This window comes from Ceratotherium simum, chromosome 1, assembly GCF_057802395.1.
Source record: "Ceratotherium simum simum isolate JZ-2026a chromosome 1, ASM5780239v1, whole genome shotgun sequence".
NCBI lineage: Eukaryota > Metazoa > Chordata > Mammalia > Perissodactyla > Rhinocerotidae > Ceratotherium > Ceratotherium simum.
The window spans coordinates 67,867,789-67,884,941 of NC_141900.1; the positions used below are offsets into that span (position 1 = coordinate 67,867,789).

Sequence of the window (17,153 nt, forward strand, 5' to 3'; positions counted from 1 at the left end):
AAAAAATAACCTAATTTGGGAAGAGTTAAACTCTTGGTGGTTGAGGGTTTGTACCATAATTTTGTTTTCTTAATATCTTAGTTTCAACATTAGAGAAAAAAATAGGTTCAGTCCATTCCTGATACTGAATATATTGCTGAGATATGCCACTTGAGCAAATAACGTGAAATCATAGAAATGGTCTAAACTATTATTAGTACGGTCACAAAAGAGTGTTTTTATGTCATCTCTCATCTCAAAATTGCTCTCTGAACAATTTTTTCTTGAAAGCCAGCATAATTTAGGGCAGAAAAGCAGAATCTTATATTCGTTCTCTCAATCTATGTCATCATTTGTCTTCTTTTTGTTTTTTAATTTGAATCAAAGTCAGCACAGTCCTGACGACCAAGTTTTCTTGGCAAATAAAACATCTTATGGATTGACGTTAAGGCGCATATCCTTTTCTTTGTAAGGCAAAGCCCATCCTTGCTACATATGGGTTGTTGGACTCCAACGGGACTGATCCCAGTGCTCATTTCCTAGTCTGCCTCATAGATCACCAAAGAGAGTTGCAAACCAACAGGCACGTCAGCAAAAACTGATAAAACTGCAAGGAGATATAGACAAATCCACTATTATAGGTGGAGACTTAAACATCTGTATTTTGGTAACTGATAGATGCAGCAGGCAGATAATCAGCAAGTATATAGTTGAATTGAACAGTACCATCAATCAACTGGATCTAAATTGACAGGCATAGAATACTTCACTCAACAACAGCAGACGTGGGTTGTAATTAGTATTTTGGTGGTGAACATGATGTAATCTATGCAGAAATAGAAGTACAACAGCAGAATACACAGTCTTTTCAGGCTCACATGCAACATTCACGAGACAGATCATATTCTCGGTCATAAGACACACCTTAACAGATTTAAAAGAATAAAAATAACACAAAGTATGCTTTCAGACAACAATGGAATTAAACTAGAAATCAGTAACCAAAAGATAGCTGAAAAATCCCAAAATATTTGGAGATCAAACAGCACATGTCTAAATAACACATGGTTCAAAGAAGAAGTTTCAAGAGAAACTAGAAAATATTTTGAACTAAATGAAAATTAAAATACAGCTTTTCCAAATTTGTGAGATGCAGTGAAAGCAGTGCTTAGAGGGAAAATTATAGCATTCAATGGATATATATTAGAAAAGAAGAAAGATGTAAATGATAATCTAAGCCTCCACCTTAAGAAACTAGAAAAAGAACAAATTAAATATAAAGTAAGCAGAAGAAAAGAAGTAATAAGAATCAGAACAGAAATCAATTAAATGGAAAATAATAGAGAAAAATCAATGAAGCTAAAAGTTGGCTCTTTGAAAAGATCAATAAAAATGATAAACCTCTATCAAGGCTAACCAAGGAGAAAAGAGAAAAGATAAATTACCAGCATCAAAAATGAAAGAGGAGCCATCACTACAGGTCCCATGGACAGTAAAAAGTAACAAAGAAATATTATAAACAACTCTCTGCCCACAGATTTGAAACTTAGATGAAATAGACTAATTCCTAGAAAGACACAATCTACCAAAACTCACACAAGGAGAAATAGATAATCTAAATAGGCCTATATCTATTAAAGGAATTGAGTCAATAATTAGTAACCTAAAACAGAAAGCATCAGATGGTCCAGATGGTTTCATTGGTGAATTCTACCAAAAATTTAAGGAAGAAATGATACCAATTCTCTATAATCTGTTCCAGAAAATAGAAGCAGAGGAACACTTCCTAATTCATTCTATAAGAGCAGCATTATACTAATACCAAAATCAAAGACATTACAAGAAAGGAAAACTACAGACCAACAGTTCTCTATCATGAACATAGAGCCAAAATTCTCAAAAAATATTATCAAATAGAATCCAACATTGTATTAAAAATTATATACTACAACCAAGTGGGATTTATTCCAGATACCCAGAGTTGGTTCAACATTCAAAATCAATTAATGTAATCCCCATCACACCAACAGATGAAAAAATAAAAATCATATGATGATTATTAATGTATACAGAAAAAGCATTTGACAAAATCCAATGCCCACTCATGATAAAAACTCTCAGCAAACCAGGAATAGAGGGTATTATGGGCTGAGTTATGTCCTGCCCAAATTCATATTTTGAAATCCTAACCCCCAATGCCTCAGAATGTGACCGTTTTTGGAAATAGTGTTTTTAAATAGGTAATTCAGTTAAAATGAGGTCATTGGTGTAGGTCCTAATCCAACATGACTGACGTGCTTATATAGGATACAGACACAGACATAAGGAAGACACGGGGAGAAGACAGCCATCTACAAACTAAGGAGAGAGGTCTTAGGAGAAACCAACCCTGCTGACACCTTGATCTCAGACTTTTGGCCTCCAGAATTGTGAAAGGATATATTTCTGTTGTGTGAGCCACCTAGACTGTGGTGCTTTGTTATGGCAGCCCAAGCAAACTAATACTGAGGGGAACTTCATCAACTCGATAAAGAACATCTATAAAAATCTACAGCTAAGATTATACTTAAGGGTGAGAAACTTGCCTCTGTCCCCCTAAGATCAAGATCAAGGCTAGGATGTTCCCTCTCACCACTACTATTCAACATCTTACTGGAAGTCCTAGCTAATGCAGCAAGATAAGAAAAGGGCATAAAAAGTATACAGATTAGGAAGGAGAAAATAAAACTCTTTGTACACGGATGACATGACTGTCTATCTAGAAAATTTCAAAGAATAAACAAAAAAACTCCTGCAACTAGTAAGTAATTATAGTAAGATTGTAGGATATTGGCTCATCAAATGTAACAAAGTACCACACTAATGTGAGATGTTAATAATACAGGAAACTGTGTGTGGGAGGGGAGTAAAGGGGACATGAGAGACCTCTGTACTTTCTGTTCAATTTTTCCATGAACCTAAAACTGTTCTAAAAAATAAGGTCTATTACTTTAAATAATTAAAAAGCCAATGAGGGGGCCGACCCCATGGCGTAGCATTAAGTGCACGTGCTCCACTGCTGGCGGCCCGGGGTTCAGATTCTGGGTGTGCACTGATGCACCACTTGTCAAGCCGTGCTGTGGCAGCGTCCCATATAAAGTAGAGGAAGGTGGGCACGGATGTTAGCTCAGGGCCAGTCTTCCTCAGCAAAAAGAGGAGCATTGGCATGGATGTTAGCTCAGGGCTGATCTTCCTCACCAAAAAAAAAAAAAAAAAGCCAATGAGGCCTATAACACCTTCCAACTTTAGATACACAGAAGAAGGGATTCTCAGAAACCTTCCCCTCTTAAAGGAACAGGCAGAAGTGAGCTGCAGCTCCTGGAACTTCTGCACTGAAACACGGCACAGCAATTAGCACAAAAAGAGGGGAAGCAACTGCAACCCCCCAGCACAGCAGCTCCTGAGCTTGGCACAGTGAAGGTAGAAAACGCATAATTAAAGGTGGAAGTTTGATCAATTACAGCAGAAAGGAGGTGGCTTATCATAGAGCAGGTACTCGATAAATATTTAACTAGCATAGTGAGACATAAAAATGGACAATGTGAACTAAGAGAGAACAAGTTTAGGGAAAGAATGGGAAGATACTACTGGGTCTAAGATAGAAACCCCAAGATAGTGACTATTGGCTAAGGGCTTCGTTGAGACTCTAGGGAGGGTGTCATCCACATGTGAGGCTGTCTGTAGCTTCCAACCTTATAATTCACACTGGGCTTAGGTTTACAGTGTGTCAACTGCATATAGTTCATGATGTAGCTTGGTTTGATTTTTTTCTCAAGCAATCCATCACTGTGTTTTAAAGTCCCACTGTGTTGTCAAGTTAAAAAACAAAACAAAAATGGAAAAACTTTCAGATATAACTAAGTAAAAAATTCTGAACCTAATACCCAGCTTGGGCTGGTAGCAAAGAAGAATGAAACAGATGACTGCCATGTTTTAGACCCGCTTCAGATTTCAGATACCGAAGCCAGTACCAAAAGAACTCACATGGCGTGAACGTAGAGCACGCACACTGCTATATCTAGCAGTCGTTAATGTATGTGGAACCTGCCCGCCCTTCCTCAGATGATGGGTCTTCTGAGATGAAACCAAGCCCACGTTGAACAATGATCTCATCCCCAGGCCTGAAGTACTCCATTCAAATCATTGGCTTTGGAAGTCAGAAATTCTGCCTTCCAGCGCAATTAGTAAATCCAATCACATATATTCACACTCTCAAGGGGTCCCGATTTTTTGGCAGTAACAGCTTGGTTATTCACAATCAACAAAATTAATGCTGCTATTTTTGAAACATGAAAAAACTGTACATAAAAACAAGCCTCCAAGCTGTGGATGTCGGTCTAAGAAAGAATAAAAATAAAAGCAAAGAATAAAGTATTTAAATGAATTATTAGACAAAGAGTCATTTTAAAGTCCCAGCAATGCTGTGCCTTGGGGTACTTGTCATTCAAATTGAATCTGTGCCCCAGATCACCTAGAAGGAAAATGTCATTCAAATAAAAAAGGTTCCTTTACATTAAACTGTGTTTGGCAACATATAATTTCATTAAAAAAAAATTAGAAGCAGTTGCTGCTGAAGCCGTTTCAGGGACAAGGGGAGGGGAGGATCTGTCAGATTATGGGAACAAAAAAATGATGTGCCGCCAAGCTTTACTCCAATCATTTGCTTTATAGTTAAGTTTAATTACACATTACACACTGTCCTGTAATTATGTCGCTTGGGAAACTGCCAATTTCCCCCTCGAAATGTTAAAAGTTCCTTAATTTATTTTAAAGATTCAGCATTGCCTCCATCAGCACCCCACCTCATTGCACATAGGATGCTTGGTTCCTGGTCCCTTAAATGCAGGCTGATGGGCAGCCAGGGGTCTAGTGCACGCTCTGACACATAGTGCAGAGGGCTGACTGTGCCGAGAGCCCTGGGGACACTGGCCCAGTGTCTTTATAATGAGATCTGGTGACTTTTTTCTTTAAAATTTACAACCAGAGAATTTGAGAAGCATGCCTGTTCCTTTTCCAAACTCTTGGGAGGTTGAAATTAAAGTCTTTTATTCTCAGCAAAAGAATAAACACGGAACACAAGATGCAGCACCTGCTCTCCAGGAGCTGACAACAAGGATGGAAGGATAAGAAACACTGAGCACATAAATACGAAACTCCCAGGAGACGGGACATTGATAAGTGAAACTTTATGGACTGAGAAAGGGAAAAGCCAAGTCCAGCAGTCTGAGGACCTACTGTGTGCTGACACTGCATCAGAACATCACAGAGGTCACTGCACACCACCAGTGTCAGTGGCCACTAAGTCAAGTCCCTCAAGTACTAGGCAGATAACCAGATGCAAGAAGCAGCCAGACAGAATATAACAGGGAGTTCTGGGGCTTGTGGGTATCAGGGGAGGGAGGACATGCCCTGCCTACAGGCAATTCAATTTCTCTTCCCTATAAGTATACTGTGCTAGCTGAGCAAAACACATCCATAAGACTCATTTGAACTGTGGCTGCAACCCCTATATGAATCTACAAATCCCTAAAAGGCACAGGCTATGAACACTGGAAGCAGACTACTTGGTCTTAAATTCAATCCTGGCACTTCCTTAGCTATGTGACCTTGGGCAAGCCACCTAACCTCCCTGTGTGTCAGCTTCCTCATATATACAACGGTGCCAACCTCATAGAAGTGCTGTGAGAAGTTAATGAAAGTGTTTAGCATAGTTGTCATCTCATAGCATAGCTCATTATAAGTTGCTATTATAATTATGCTTATGCCCTCTGACACAGGAAAGAGACGCTGAAAAGAGTTTCCCCCAAATGGCTTTGAACTTGAGGTGGGCCTCAATGGAAAGAGAGATCTATGTACTGGAAGAAGAGGGTACAAAGGTTACCTTATCTTCCCATCTCTGGGAGCACTGAAGAGAAGTGCTAACATACATTACAAATAATGCATGTTAATACTCAAAATATAGTCAAGGCTTAAAAGATGGTAGCTTTTCTCATACCACATCATCTCATAGCACTTTCTTTTCAGTATTTCCCCAAGAACCAGGCCTCCCAGTTCCCAGGGGTGAGTTAGAGTCTAAACCAATATTTCTCGCAAGTATTTTTAAAAAATATTGTTTACTATATGCATCATGAGGAGGAAGAATCCATTTAAAGCTTTTGAAATAGTGTAAATATACTTTAAATTTTTCATCTGTTAAAAATTGGCTATCATAGAGGAACTGTGAGAAAACAATTCTTAGGTACAAATATCCATTTTTTTCCCCATAATCTCATTTACTTGACATATAAATATATCTGTTCTCATTTGGTGTAATATTAGAAACATACATGTTCCCTGGCTCACAACTGTATGAAACGGTTGTAATTAATCTTATTTTTAAAGGCATTTCTGTTTTTCCCCTGTCAAATAATTCATTATCTTCTATCACAGTCGCCCTGTGCAGATATTTCAATTGGATGAAATGTTGATCATAAATTATGAGGGATGTTGAGGCAAGAATTGCAGGGTACATAAAGAACAAGTTGCTTCCAGAATTTACTTTTTATTTTGTTACTGGAAGCCTCAAGATTTTATAAATTCTGTAGTTAGTTGGGTAACAGCGGCACTAAGAAAATATTTTATTTTTGACACCACACCAAAGAAAACATACAAGAGGGGTCAGGTTTGTTCTATTCCATATTGACCCAACACCAGAATACTTTTCTAAGAAGTGCTGCCATTGTTCAAAATTGGGTGACTGGAAAAGGAAGCAAGTCGTAAGTGATTCCCATATAAACAGTATGATAATTTATAAAATAGTAAAACGTTTACCTGCTAAACATACTGTGGAAAACTGCAAAGAAGTATCAGGTAAAAGTTTTATAACTTGATAGATGCACCCAGGATAGGTCACATCAAAAAATCCAGAAGGAAATGAGAAAAACTCCAAAGGGGATAAAAAAAGAAAACAAGATAAAACAAAAACCCTACTCTCTTCCTTTGCTTGCTGTTCTACTTTATGGTATCTAAGAACTAGACTCCACCCTTCTTGTTGACCACTGTGCCCACTGCGCATGGCACCAGCCTGAGAGACGGTAGGCCTTTGATATTGTTTCCTGAATGAGTCAATGAATGAACAAATGTGAATGTTGAAAAGAATTTCTCTTCTTTTAGTTAGATGCTTTTTAGTATTTAAGATGGACTGTTTTTTGTTTTCTGTGTGAATTTTTTTTCCTCTGAAAAAGACATAAGCAGTAACAGAAACATCTCATTTGCATGCGTTTGACCTTCATTGTTTCATGTTTAAATAGCTTATCTGACTACTTGAGGGTCTGGGATTAATGCACAGTACTCTTCTGTCTGGCTGTAATGCCAAGAGGGGGCCAGACAACTGACAATAGGTTCTGAATCTCCCCTAATCTTCTGAAATACTTCTTCATGCCACTTCTCAGCCTGAAATGAATGACTACATCTGAAATCTGGAAGCCTTGTGGTGGTAACTTCACCAGGCTCATTTATGCCTTTAAATAACATCATTTGAGTGTCAATTGCATATTTGGTAATAGGGTGATACACAGGAAAAGGACAACCTTGGTTTTCAAAGGATTTACAATCTAATGAAGACAATGTGATACCGTATATAAAGTTTATAACAAAAGGGAAAGAGAAGGTGCCCCCTCTATTACTTTTAGGAACAACTTCCTGACCACGCTAGATTTAGGAAGATCATAACTGAATAACAAACACTTGTTTGATGGTCCCGTGAACTTTCCACGCCTTCTGATCATGCATCTTTGACTCTGTCCTCTTTCCCTTCATGTCAAGAAGGATATACCTGTGTGTCTATCACAGCCCAAGCCCAGAGGCAGGAGGCTGCAGACTGGAAAGAGCCTGAGATTTGGAGGCCAAAGATGTAAGTTCAAATTCCACTTGTCTATGGGCTGTTTGACCTAGTGGAACTCTCAGCACCTCTCTGAGTCCCAATTCCTGTATCTATAAAATGGTGGTAACAATGCTTATCTCATAGGCTTTTCTTGAAGATTGAGCTAATCTATGGAGCATATCTTGTATGTTACCCAGCCCACACTAGGTACTCATTTTCTCTGATCAAACAGAGGAAGATGAACATTACCATGAAGAAGTAACTTCCTCCTTAAATCACTTTCTTTCAGCTGTAGCATTTTTCTTAAATATTTTTTTATTATCCTGCTTCCATGCCAGACCTGGCCAACAAGTGTTTGCAAGCCTTAGGTTTCCTCATCATTACTTGCCGCTTTGTGACTGAATCTTGCTTCCCACAATAGCCAGCATGAGTCCTGGACTAAATGAAGACAAAGTCATTTGGGTTTCTCAGTGGCTCCCAGTGAATAATTAAATACACCAAGAATATATGTTCTAAGTCCAAAGGTTTTATTTCCAATGGAGTCACTAAGTTTCTTCCTTCCACAGTACTGAGAATTGTTATTCCCAGGAGGAAAAACAAGCAAAAAAATAAATTAAAAAAAAAAAAGCAAACAAAAACAAAGCATACAACACGTTCAGCTCTATACTATTATCCTGTCTGTGAAATAATAACAGCAGATCATGGGAGTGAGCCAAGCACCGCCCTCCACCTCTCACAGAGAGAGCCCTGGTGGGGACAGCTGGGGAGTGAAGCATCTCCAGAAAGAGTAAAGGCAATTATGCCCAGAGTAAATAAGACCCAGAAGTCTGAAATCATGCTCTGCTTTCAGATTTTACTCCAGGCACAGCGGGATGCTCAGATTTGCAATTCCTCCTCATGTTCTGTGCCCATCCAAGTGTGGGCTAATTCAATTTCATCCACTGCTTTCATTAGTACACTGTTAGAGAGCTCATTCAAATATTACAGGAGAAACCAGGCTGCCTGTCAATAAATTCATGTTGCAAAAATATACCTTTATATAACTGCTAAAGGCCATGATTCTCAGATGATAAAAAATGAATTGATCATTGGAAAGAGACCATTTAAATAAAACTAAAGAAACTCTTTACTCACTTGATAAGAAATTATTGAAACCTACTATGTGCCAGGTACCACAAGAGGTAGGCTTGTGGGCTACAAGTGGTCCCCAAAGCATTCTGAACTCTGTTTAGAAAGGTCATCCTAGCAGTGGGCATGGGAGGTGGGTTCAAATATGTAGAATACACAGAATGTGGTGTCTACATGGGTTTGAGCTCTGCTGCCCATATCTCACTGCCTACTAGACATGTCCACCTAGACATATGTCCCACATGCATTTAAGGGTCTGAATATCTCCAAACAAATGCCCTCTCACAGACCTACACTGTTTCATTAATGACACAACCATCTGTCCCTTCACTCAAGCCAGTAATCTCCTTCGTCCTCGGAGAGAGTCCAGTTTATTTTAGCTCCAAAATAACTCTTTCAAACTGCTCCTCCCCAGTGCCACTGCCAATACCCTAGTCCAGGTTACCATCATTTCTCTATAATTTCCCAAATTTTATTTTTGCTGCTAGTCTTGTTTCTCACATTTGTTTTCTGGCAGGAGACTGATTTTTCTAAAATTAACTCTCATCATCCTTACTTACAACACTTCAGAAATTCTTCAGTGCCTTTAGGTTAAAGTCCAAACACCTTAATACAGCCTAAAATGTTCCTCATGAGCTAGCCCACATTTACCTCTCAAGCCATGATCACGCTCTCCACTCCCTATCTCAGCCAGACCGTACTATTTTTGGTTCCCTGAACAAAACATATGCCTTTCTGCCTTTGCTTTGTGTGTCCCTCTACTTGGAGTTCTCTCCCATGTCCCCTTCCCTTCACCTGATTAACTAGCACTATCCAACAGATCTTAGTGTAGATGCCACTTCCTCCAAGCAGTATTCCTGACCTGACTCCCACATCTGTGTTGGTGACTCTCCTCTGTGTCCCCAATATCCCCCAACCCACTTTCCAAGTGACTTGGACAGTTTTCTGTTGTTAGTGCCATCAAGTTGATTTCAACTCCTAGAGACCCTGTGTACAGCAGAGCAGAACTCTGCCCAGTCTTTTTGAGCCATCCTCTCACCTTCCTACGATACATCAGACAATGCTTTGCTGCTCTTTATAAGGTTTTCATGGCCAATTTTTTCAGAAGTGGGTGGCCAGGTCCTTCTTCCTAGTCTGTCTTAGTCTGGAATCTCTGCTGAAACCTGTCCAGGATGAGTGACCCTGCTATATTTGAAATACCGTTGGCATAGATTTCAACATGACAGCAACATGCAGCTGCCACACTCTGACAATCGACAGATGGGTGGTGTGGTTCCCTGACCGGGAAACAAACCCAGGGTGCATCAGTGAGAGTGCTGAATCTTAACCACTAGTCCACCAGGGCTGGCTGACTTGGAAAGTACCTGGTATTTCTCTGTTCACACCATCTCCCACCCCTCCTTTCCATCTCTGAACAGTAAACTTGTCAACGACAAGACCCAGGAGTGACTTGTTCCTTGGGGAATCCCCATCACCTAGCTCACTGCTGGGCATTTGATAGTTACTCAGAAAACACGCACAGCCTGAGTGATTGGGAAGAAAAAAGGTCCACAGACAGAGTCCTGGGGATCATGTTCATTTGATGGGCAGGCAGAGGGAAAGAAACCCGCCATAGAAACTAAGAGAAACCACCAAGGAGAGAACCAAGACAGCACCAGCGGCAGGCAAAATGAGAGAAGTGGTCAATGGGAGATAGGATCCAGTGTCAATGGGAGGCAAAGCAGATGAAGGAAGAGGAGAACAGCTTCTGGAAAGTGGGTGGAAGTCTTGGTGGGGGTGTTGAAAAGTGAGTGGCAGTTAAGTTAGAACATGGGGCAAGAAGATAACCTAGAAAAATACAAATACGTGTTTGAGGGAACATGATAGCTGGGGCAGGGGTGTCAAGGGCGAAGAGGGAATATTTGTGTGGGGGTGTGTGTGTGTGTGTGTTACCATTCCTTTTAAAAATCTCAACCATAAATCCGACTGGTAAAGTGGATGGTGAGGTTATATTCAGGTACAGAACAGCCATTTATTAAACGAAAGATACAAATAATAAACGAATAATTGCATTCAAACAAGAGATTTACCTGATCAAAAAAAAAGCAAATTTTATCAAAATGTAAACTTAAAAAAAAAGAGCCCATCTTTATGCGTCAGAAGAGACCACTCAGCTCATAGATCAAAATTTAATTAACTGTCTGGGATGACTATTTTCACTGTCTATCTCACTATTTCACTACCCCTGGGATATTAGTTTTCGTCGTCACCACAAAACTTCCTTGCAGAATGCCTCAGCCTTTGCACGTGATCCTGCAACCCCATCCGTTCATGTAAATAGCTTTAGCTTTCCATCTAGTCAGATCCAAAGTCAGATGGGACACAGAAAACATCAGGAAAGGGACATTTTTGAGAAAAGTACAGTCATTTCAGTTTTAGGAATGTCTAACCAATAAAGAAAAGTGCATATGGACAAAAAGAACCACACTTTTCTTTACAAATAGGTTTTTCTGTTAAGTCCTTATCAGATACAAAGTTCTGTCAGGTTGCCATGGTATTAATTTCACGTATAACAGTTTAGAGAACGCATTGAGGAAAATGGGCTTAAAACATTAAACTATTTTTCATGAGACATATGCTTCTCATGCAATTAACAATACATTCAGCATTAATAAGCTCTAATTTTAGAAACATTCATCCTCAAACATTAATCAGCTAATGCAAATTCCATTTCTACTTGGCTTCTCCTTTTCACACTCAACTCTCCAAGGCTATACTACATGGTATCTCTAAAATATTAATTTACTTACTGTGAGAGCAGATTACATTTCTAGAAAAAAATCTGTGCAATAAATATGCACACATATAAGCCAAATGAAACTTTTATGAAAAAACAATTTTCTTATGGAAAACTATATTTCTGACCAAGCACTTGATCCAAAACCTTTCAGAGAAATGCATGACAGACTTTATTTATTTAATTTACATTTATTTTATTTAATTCACCTTATTAATTTAATTTAATTTATTTAAATTACAAATAATATTTCAGTATAAGTCAAAGCTTGTTAAATTGCATATATAGAAAAACACATAAAGTTAAAAATATAGTGCCTATAGGAAACACAGAGACCTGGTATGACTTTTTTCAAGGGGCCTCTACAGGGTAGGATACTTTTTCACTGCGCAGGTTGTCCCCCATGTATTACAGATTTGGGCCAGTAGCACCCCACTAGGCATGGTGACTACCAAAGAAACACACTCACACATTTCCAAATGCCCCCTGGGGGAATACTGCTCCCTTGTTTAGAGAAGAAACTTTAGCCCAGACAAAAGGAATTGCCCACATTTACATCACTAGATAATGACAGTGCCAGGTCTCGAACCCTGGTCTCTAGGAAGCCAGTGCTGCCAAGAGGGATCCAACAGAGAATGTCAGAGTAACAGACTCTTACCTTATTCTAATTTCAGCCTCACACTCCCTGCATTACGCAATTCATTCATTAAACATTTTCTAAGCTTATATCTATTCATCATTCTAAACACTCGCCAATTCCCTTGTCCCATTTATTCCTATCCTCCTCCATCTCAGTCTTGGATCGAGATACCTCACCCCACCTGAATTTGGGCTCCTCTCCCTGAAGACATAGGACAGGTGTCAGCATGAATCCAGGGCCTCCAGTGGAGCAGCCCTGAAGGGCAGGCCTTCTGTGTCACTGTGCCTCTTCTCCCGTTCATTCACACTTGGTCCTTCCCACACCTGCACTGCCCCATTGGAAGGTGGCATCTTTTATTTTCCTTCTGCCCCACCCACAAAGGAATCTCCCTTGGTAGCTGGAGTTTCACTAGTCTAATATGAAATGAGAGAAGGCATTTCTTTTCCCTCCTCATCTCTCCCATTCTTCTCTTGCTTTTTGTTTATCTTATTCTATCTCCAGCATCAGATTGAACAGAAATAGTACCAGAGAGAATCTTGGGCTTCTTTTCAAGAAGTTGAATAAATCTAAGGGGTTTCCACTAAAGTTGAGATTGTGCAGATTTTGGGTAGATGGTTCGTTTCTCTTCTCGTTATTTAAGTCTAAGAGTTTTTGCCATAACTCAATATTGAACTATACCAAATATTTTCCAGTATCTATTGTATTTTTTTAAATGTCATCATGTGAAAAAAATTTACAAGTTAAAAATCCCTTTTGCAGTGCCCTTGATTGATTTCATTTAATTTTAATCTTTACTGAGTCATGAAAGCCAAAAATCTGGGGCCACTCATCTAAAGGTAATCCCTCTATGTCCGTAAATGTGAAATTCAAAGTTAGCAGGAAACCTACAATAGCTGAAAGGGGCTGTGTGCTTACCCGGATGTAGGCATCCTGGTGGTGCTTGGCAAAGTACAGCATGTTGTCCAGGGCTAACATCCCGGGAGGGGTCTGGGTAAAGTCCATGGCAGGGTTGACATGATTCTGTGATTAAAGCAAAATGTTTGATCAGGTTAATTCTTCAGCAGATTTCACCAACCACCAGACATCTGGTTTCCCTCCTGAAGACCAAAATACCACAAGGAAAGCTTCAAATAATCAAGTTGGACGACATTTTCTATCTCCCTGTAAACCTATTGGGGTGGTGATGGGGGTTTTCTTCTACAGGGGCAGCAAAACCTGCTTTTATACCCAGGGTTAGGAAACTCAGCCGAAGATCAACATATACAATTGTTCTTAGACATGTGACATTGTGGAAAAAAGAAAATAATAATGTAAAAACTATATTTCTGGTGGCTGTGCTGTAATGGAACTAATAGCATGTGGGGAGAAAGACCTGGGATGAAGCCACATCTCTGACAATTACCCTTCTGCACCTTAACTTCCTCATCCTCGTGTGTGAGGGTTAAGTATGGCCACACCTGTCCAGTGACTTCGTGAACCATGCAGAGTTACAGAGTCTGCGGGCCTCTGAGCAGAGACACTTGGCAAAATTCAGATGTCCACAGGGTCCTGACATCTTCCTGCTCTCAGGGAGGGTTCTGGACTTGTGGTCACCACGCACAGTGCCAAAAACCACGAAGAAAAAATACTAGTTACAAACATGCCCAACAACCTCTCCATATGCTCCAGATCACCCAGTAAACACCACAAGACTCTTGCTCAGGGCAGCACACCACTCTCCACCGTTAATTGTCAAAAATGATCACCATGGTCTGTCCTGAAAATCCAGATCTGAATGGTGAATGATTTCAGGGAAGTCATTTTTTTGTTAAAGACATGAAAAAGAAATGTTAAAGAGATATTAAAGAAAACTGCTTTTACCTCATAATCTAAGTAATTTGTATGAAACTACATACTTTTGTTTTCTCCCTGAATTCTTCTTAATAAACTTCTTGATTCTCTAATTTGCCAGGGAAATTTTGGTTAACTGCAACTTTTTCTAATTCCAGTATAAGAAGGCCTTCTTGTTCACTTGTTCAAGGTTCAAACAACCAGCACTTTTCTACATTATTCAAGAGCACATCTAAGCTGTCTTTTCCATGCTGATTTGAAAAATGTTTTATGAGCTAATAAACAACATCTAAAATTATAGAACATTGGTGCTGCCTGCTGGCCACAGTTCCACAGTTTCAACAGCAGCCCTGTCCTTATCGCCATAGCAAGCTGGTCAGTGCAGTGACTTCAATCTGTGATTGTAGCACTTTATCCTGATTCATTTATTATGATGTTGGAAAGTTTTTAAAATACCATAGTACTACCACTTATGGTAAGAAAGATAAGTCTCATAAAATAAATACAACTGTAAGGAAAATGAAAATCACTGGGCACAAGAAACACAGTGGGGTTTAGCCTTAATCTGATACTCATTGAGGAGTAAGAGGGTCAGGCTTGTATTCAATAGCGGGGGATAAAATCAAAATGCTGGAAATAAATGATCAGAGATTTAGTCTAAAAAGTAACTTGCAATTAAAGATTTTATAGTATTTTTAGTTCCTTAGAAGAGAATAGTGGAATTTCCCCTTTATGCATAAATTTATTATTTTGACTTTGACACATTAGATTTTTATGAATACAAGTAACATTTAATAAGTTAATATTTGTTGAGTACTTTCTGGGGGCTAGCACTAGTCTGCATTTTACATGTATCATCTCATCTAATAAATAGGCAGTAGGCACTATTGTTTTCCCCATTTTGTTGATGAGGAAACTACAGCTCCTATGAAATAAGAAGCCTGCTTAGGGCCTCGTGACTTGGACTTGGCAGAGCAGGCAATGCCTTATTTGGACAATAGGTCTCAGCACGTTTTCATTCCTACTCTTTTCCTTACCACCAGTTTATGAGTTGAGTGCATTTATTTTGGTCCTGCTAGCATTTAGACCTCCCATAGCCTGAAAAAAAGTTTATTTGAGAAAATGTAGGCTAATCAATATTAGCTGCTACACAGCATGGTCCAGCCAACAAAGGAGAGCGTGCCACACGTAAGAGAGAAAAACATGACACTTATTTCAGACCAATTTCTAGTGTTGATCTATGAGTCTATTCCAAAAATAAATACACAAAAAGGAAATCAAATGACAAAAATTAGTTTCTCTGAATCTAGTTCGAACAACCTCCAAAGCTATGTGTTAGTGAAGTTGACCAGGGAGAAGGTCCCCCTGGCTCAAGAGTCATCAGTCTTGTCTGAACTGTGCTCCCAGGATCCCCTCGATGCCTCCTTCTATCAATCACAACCCTCCTTAAGCACACCTTGGTGGTACCAAATAGGGCACTGCTGTTTTCAAAAGGTCTTACAGTTAAATATAATTTATTTTTAGGATTCTTTTAAAGAACCATATAGCTGTTTAGCAAATAGTCCAAATAAAATGCCTACTATGTGCCAGGCATTGTGTAAAGCACCTTGCATATGCTCACTCTTAATCCTCATTACACTTCCACAAGGTAGGTTTTATTATTATCCTCCTTTGACAGAGAAGGAAACTGAGGCACTGAGCATCCACATAGCTTGCCCAGTCTCAGAGCTGGTATGTGGCAGAGCCAGAATTTGAACTAAGAATAAAGGCTTTTAACCAAGATTTTAGCATCAAGTTTTTGATCAACCTGACATGCTGGGAATTTCACAAAGATGTCCAATGCAGGTCCTCAGTTGTTCCCCTCAATCAATATTATTCGCTCAGGCAAAGTGGGCCTGTGATCCATCCTTTTTAGTAAAAGCTATGATTTCTCCATCCCTCCCAGACACAGCAGACCAAAGTCTCTCTCACGTTCAATAAACCATGTCTTATTGTCTCCAGCAAACAGTCTTACTAAACAAAAGCCAATTAGAAAATTGCCTTTGATTTTTCCTGCCTTGCCCTAAATCATGAAGCATCACCGCATTTCAGATGAAAAAAAAATTATTTTGTAGTTGTGGGTGAATTATGTTCTTATTTTTTTCTCTCTCTTTTTTTTAACTCCAGGTATCATTTTCCCAGCCTCTCTCTCCTTGGAATGATTGTTTCTTTTTTCTTTTTTGGTTTTAATAGCCAGTGAAGTAATTTTACAACCACAGATTTTGAGAACCAAAAAAGTATAGGAATTATATGCCAACACATTTGAAAGCTTTCTATACTGTGACAAAAATACTCTGAGAACCCGGCAAGGCCCACAGTTCCCCCACTCCTTTCTTATTTATGAGACGCTCTGGATACAGATTTATTTTCCTTTCTTGTTCCATGTTATTTTTTTCCACCTGTTTTGAAATGGAAGCTGCAAGAGCTTTGATAAATGGCTTGAAATCTTCCCTTGTTTTACTGCAAAGCCTGTGTACCTCTGTACATCCTTCTGAAACGCCATTTGTTAGTTCCTGCAGAAGGTCTGCTCCGTGAATCACATCAGACAGCTCTCAGGCCCTGGAGAAAGGGGGAACGGCTGCCTCCCTTTCCGAAGTGCCAGCGTTTTTCACTTTGGGAAGATGGTACCAACCAGCTGAAGACAGCACGATTTATTTTATAGTGAGCCCACTATGTGGGGTTTGGGTATTGAATTCCTGGAGATCTGTTTCTCTTCTGCTACCCACAAGCCAGTTTTTTAGCTGAATTATTTCAATCACACATCCAAGGGAAAGTTCAAGGTCTAAGACAGAGAATCTTTCAACCTGTTCCAGGCCCATACACCAAGACCACGGGAGAGCTGAAATGGACCCCAAACATAA

At 39.4% G+C, this 17,153-nt stretch overlaps 1 protein-coding gene across 3 annotated transcripts in view; it reads right to left on the reverse strand.

The window, feature by feature from the left end:
- ELMO1 (engulfment and cell motility 1) overlaps positions 1–17,153 on the reverse strand; it is a 536,712-nt gene that overhangs the window by 262,675 nt on the left and 256,884 nt on the right. For all 3 annotated transcript variants that reach the window (XM_004418819.3, XM_087429603.1, XM_087429606.1), the window contains one exon: positions 13,339–13,443. In XM_004418819.3, coding sequence (XP_004418876.1) covers positions 13,339–13,443 — 105 coding nt within the window. The remainder of the gene's footprint in view (positions 1–13,338; positions 13,444–17,153) is intronic.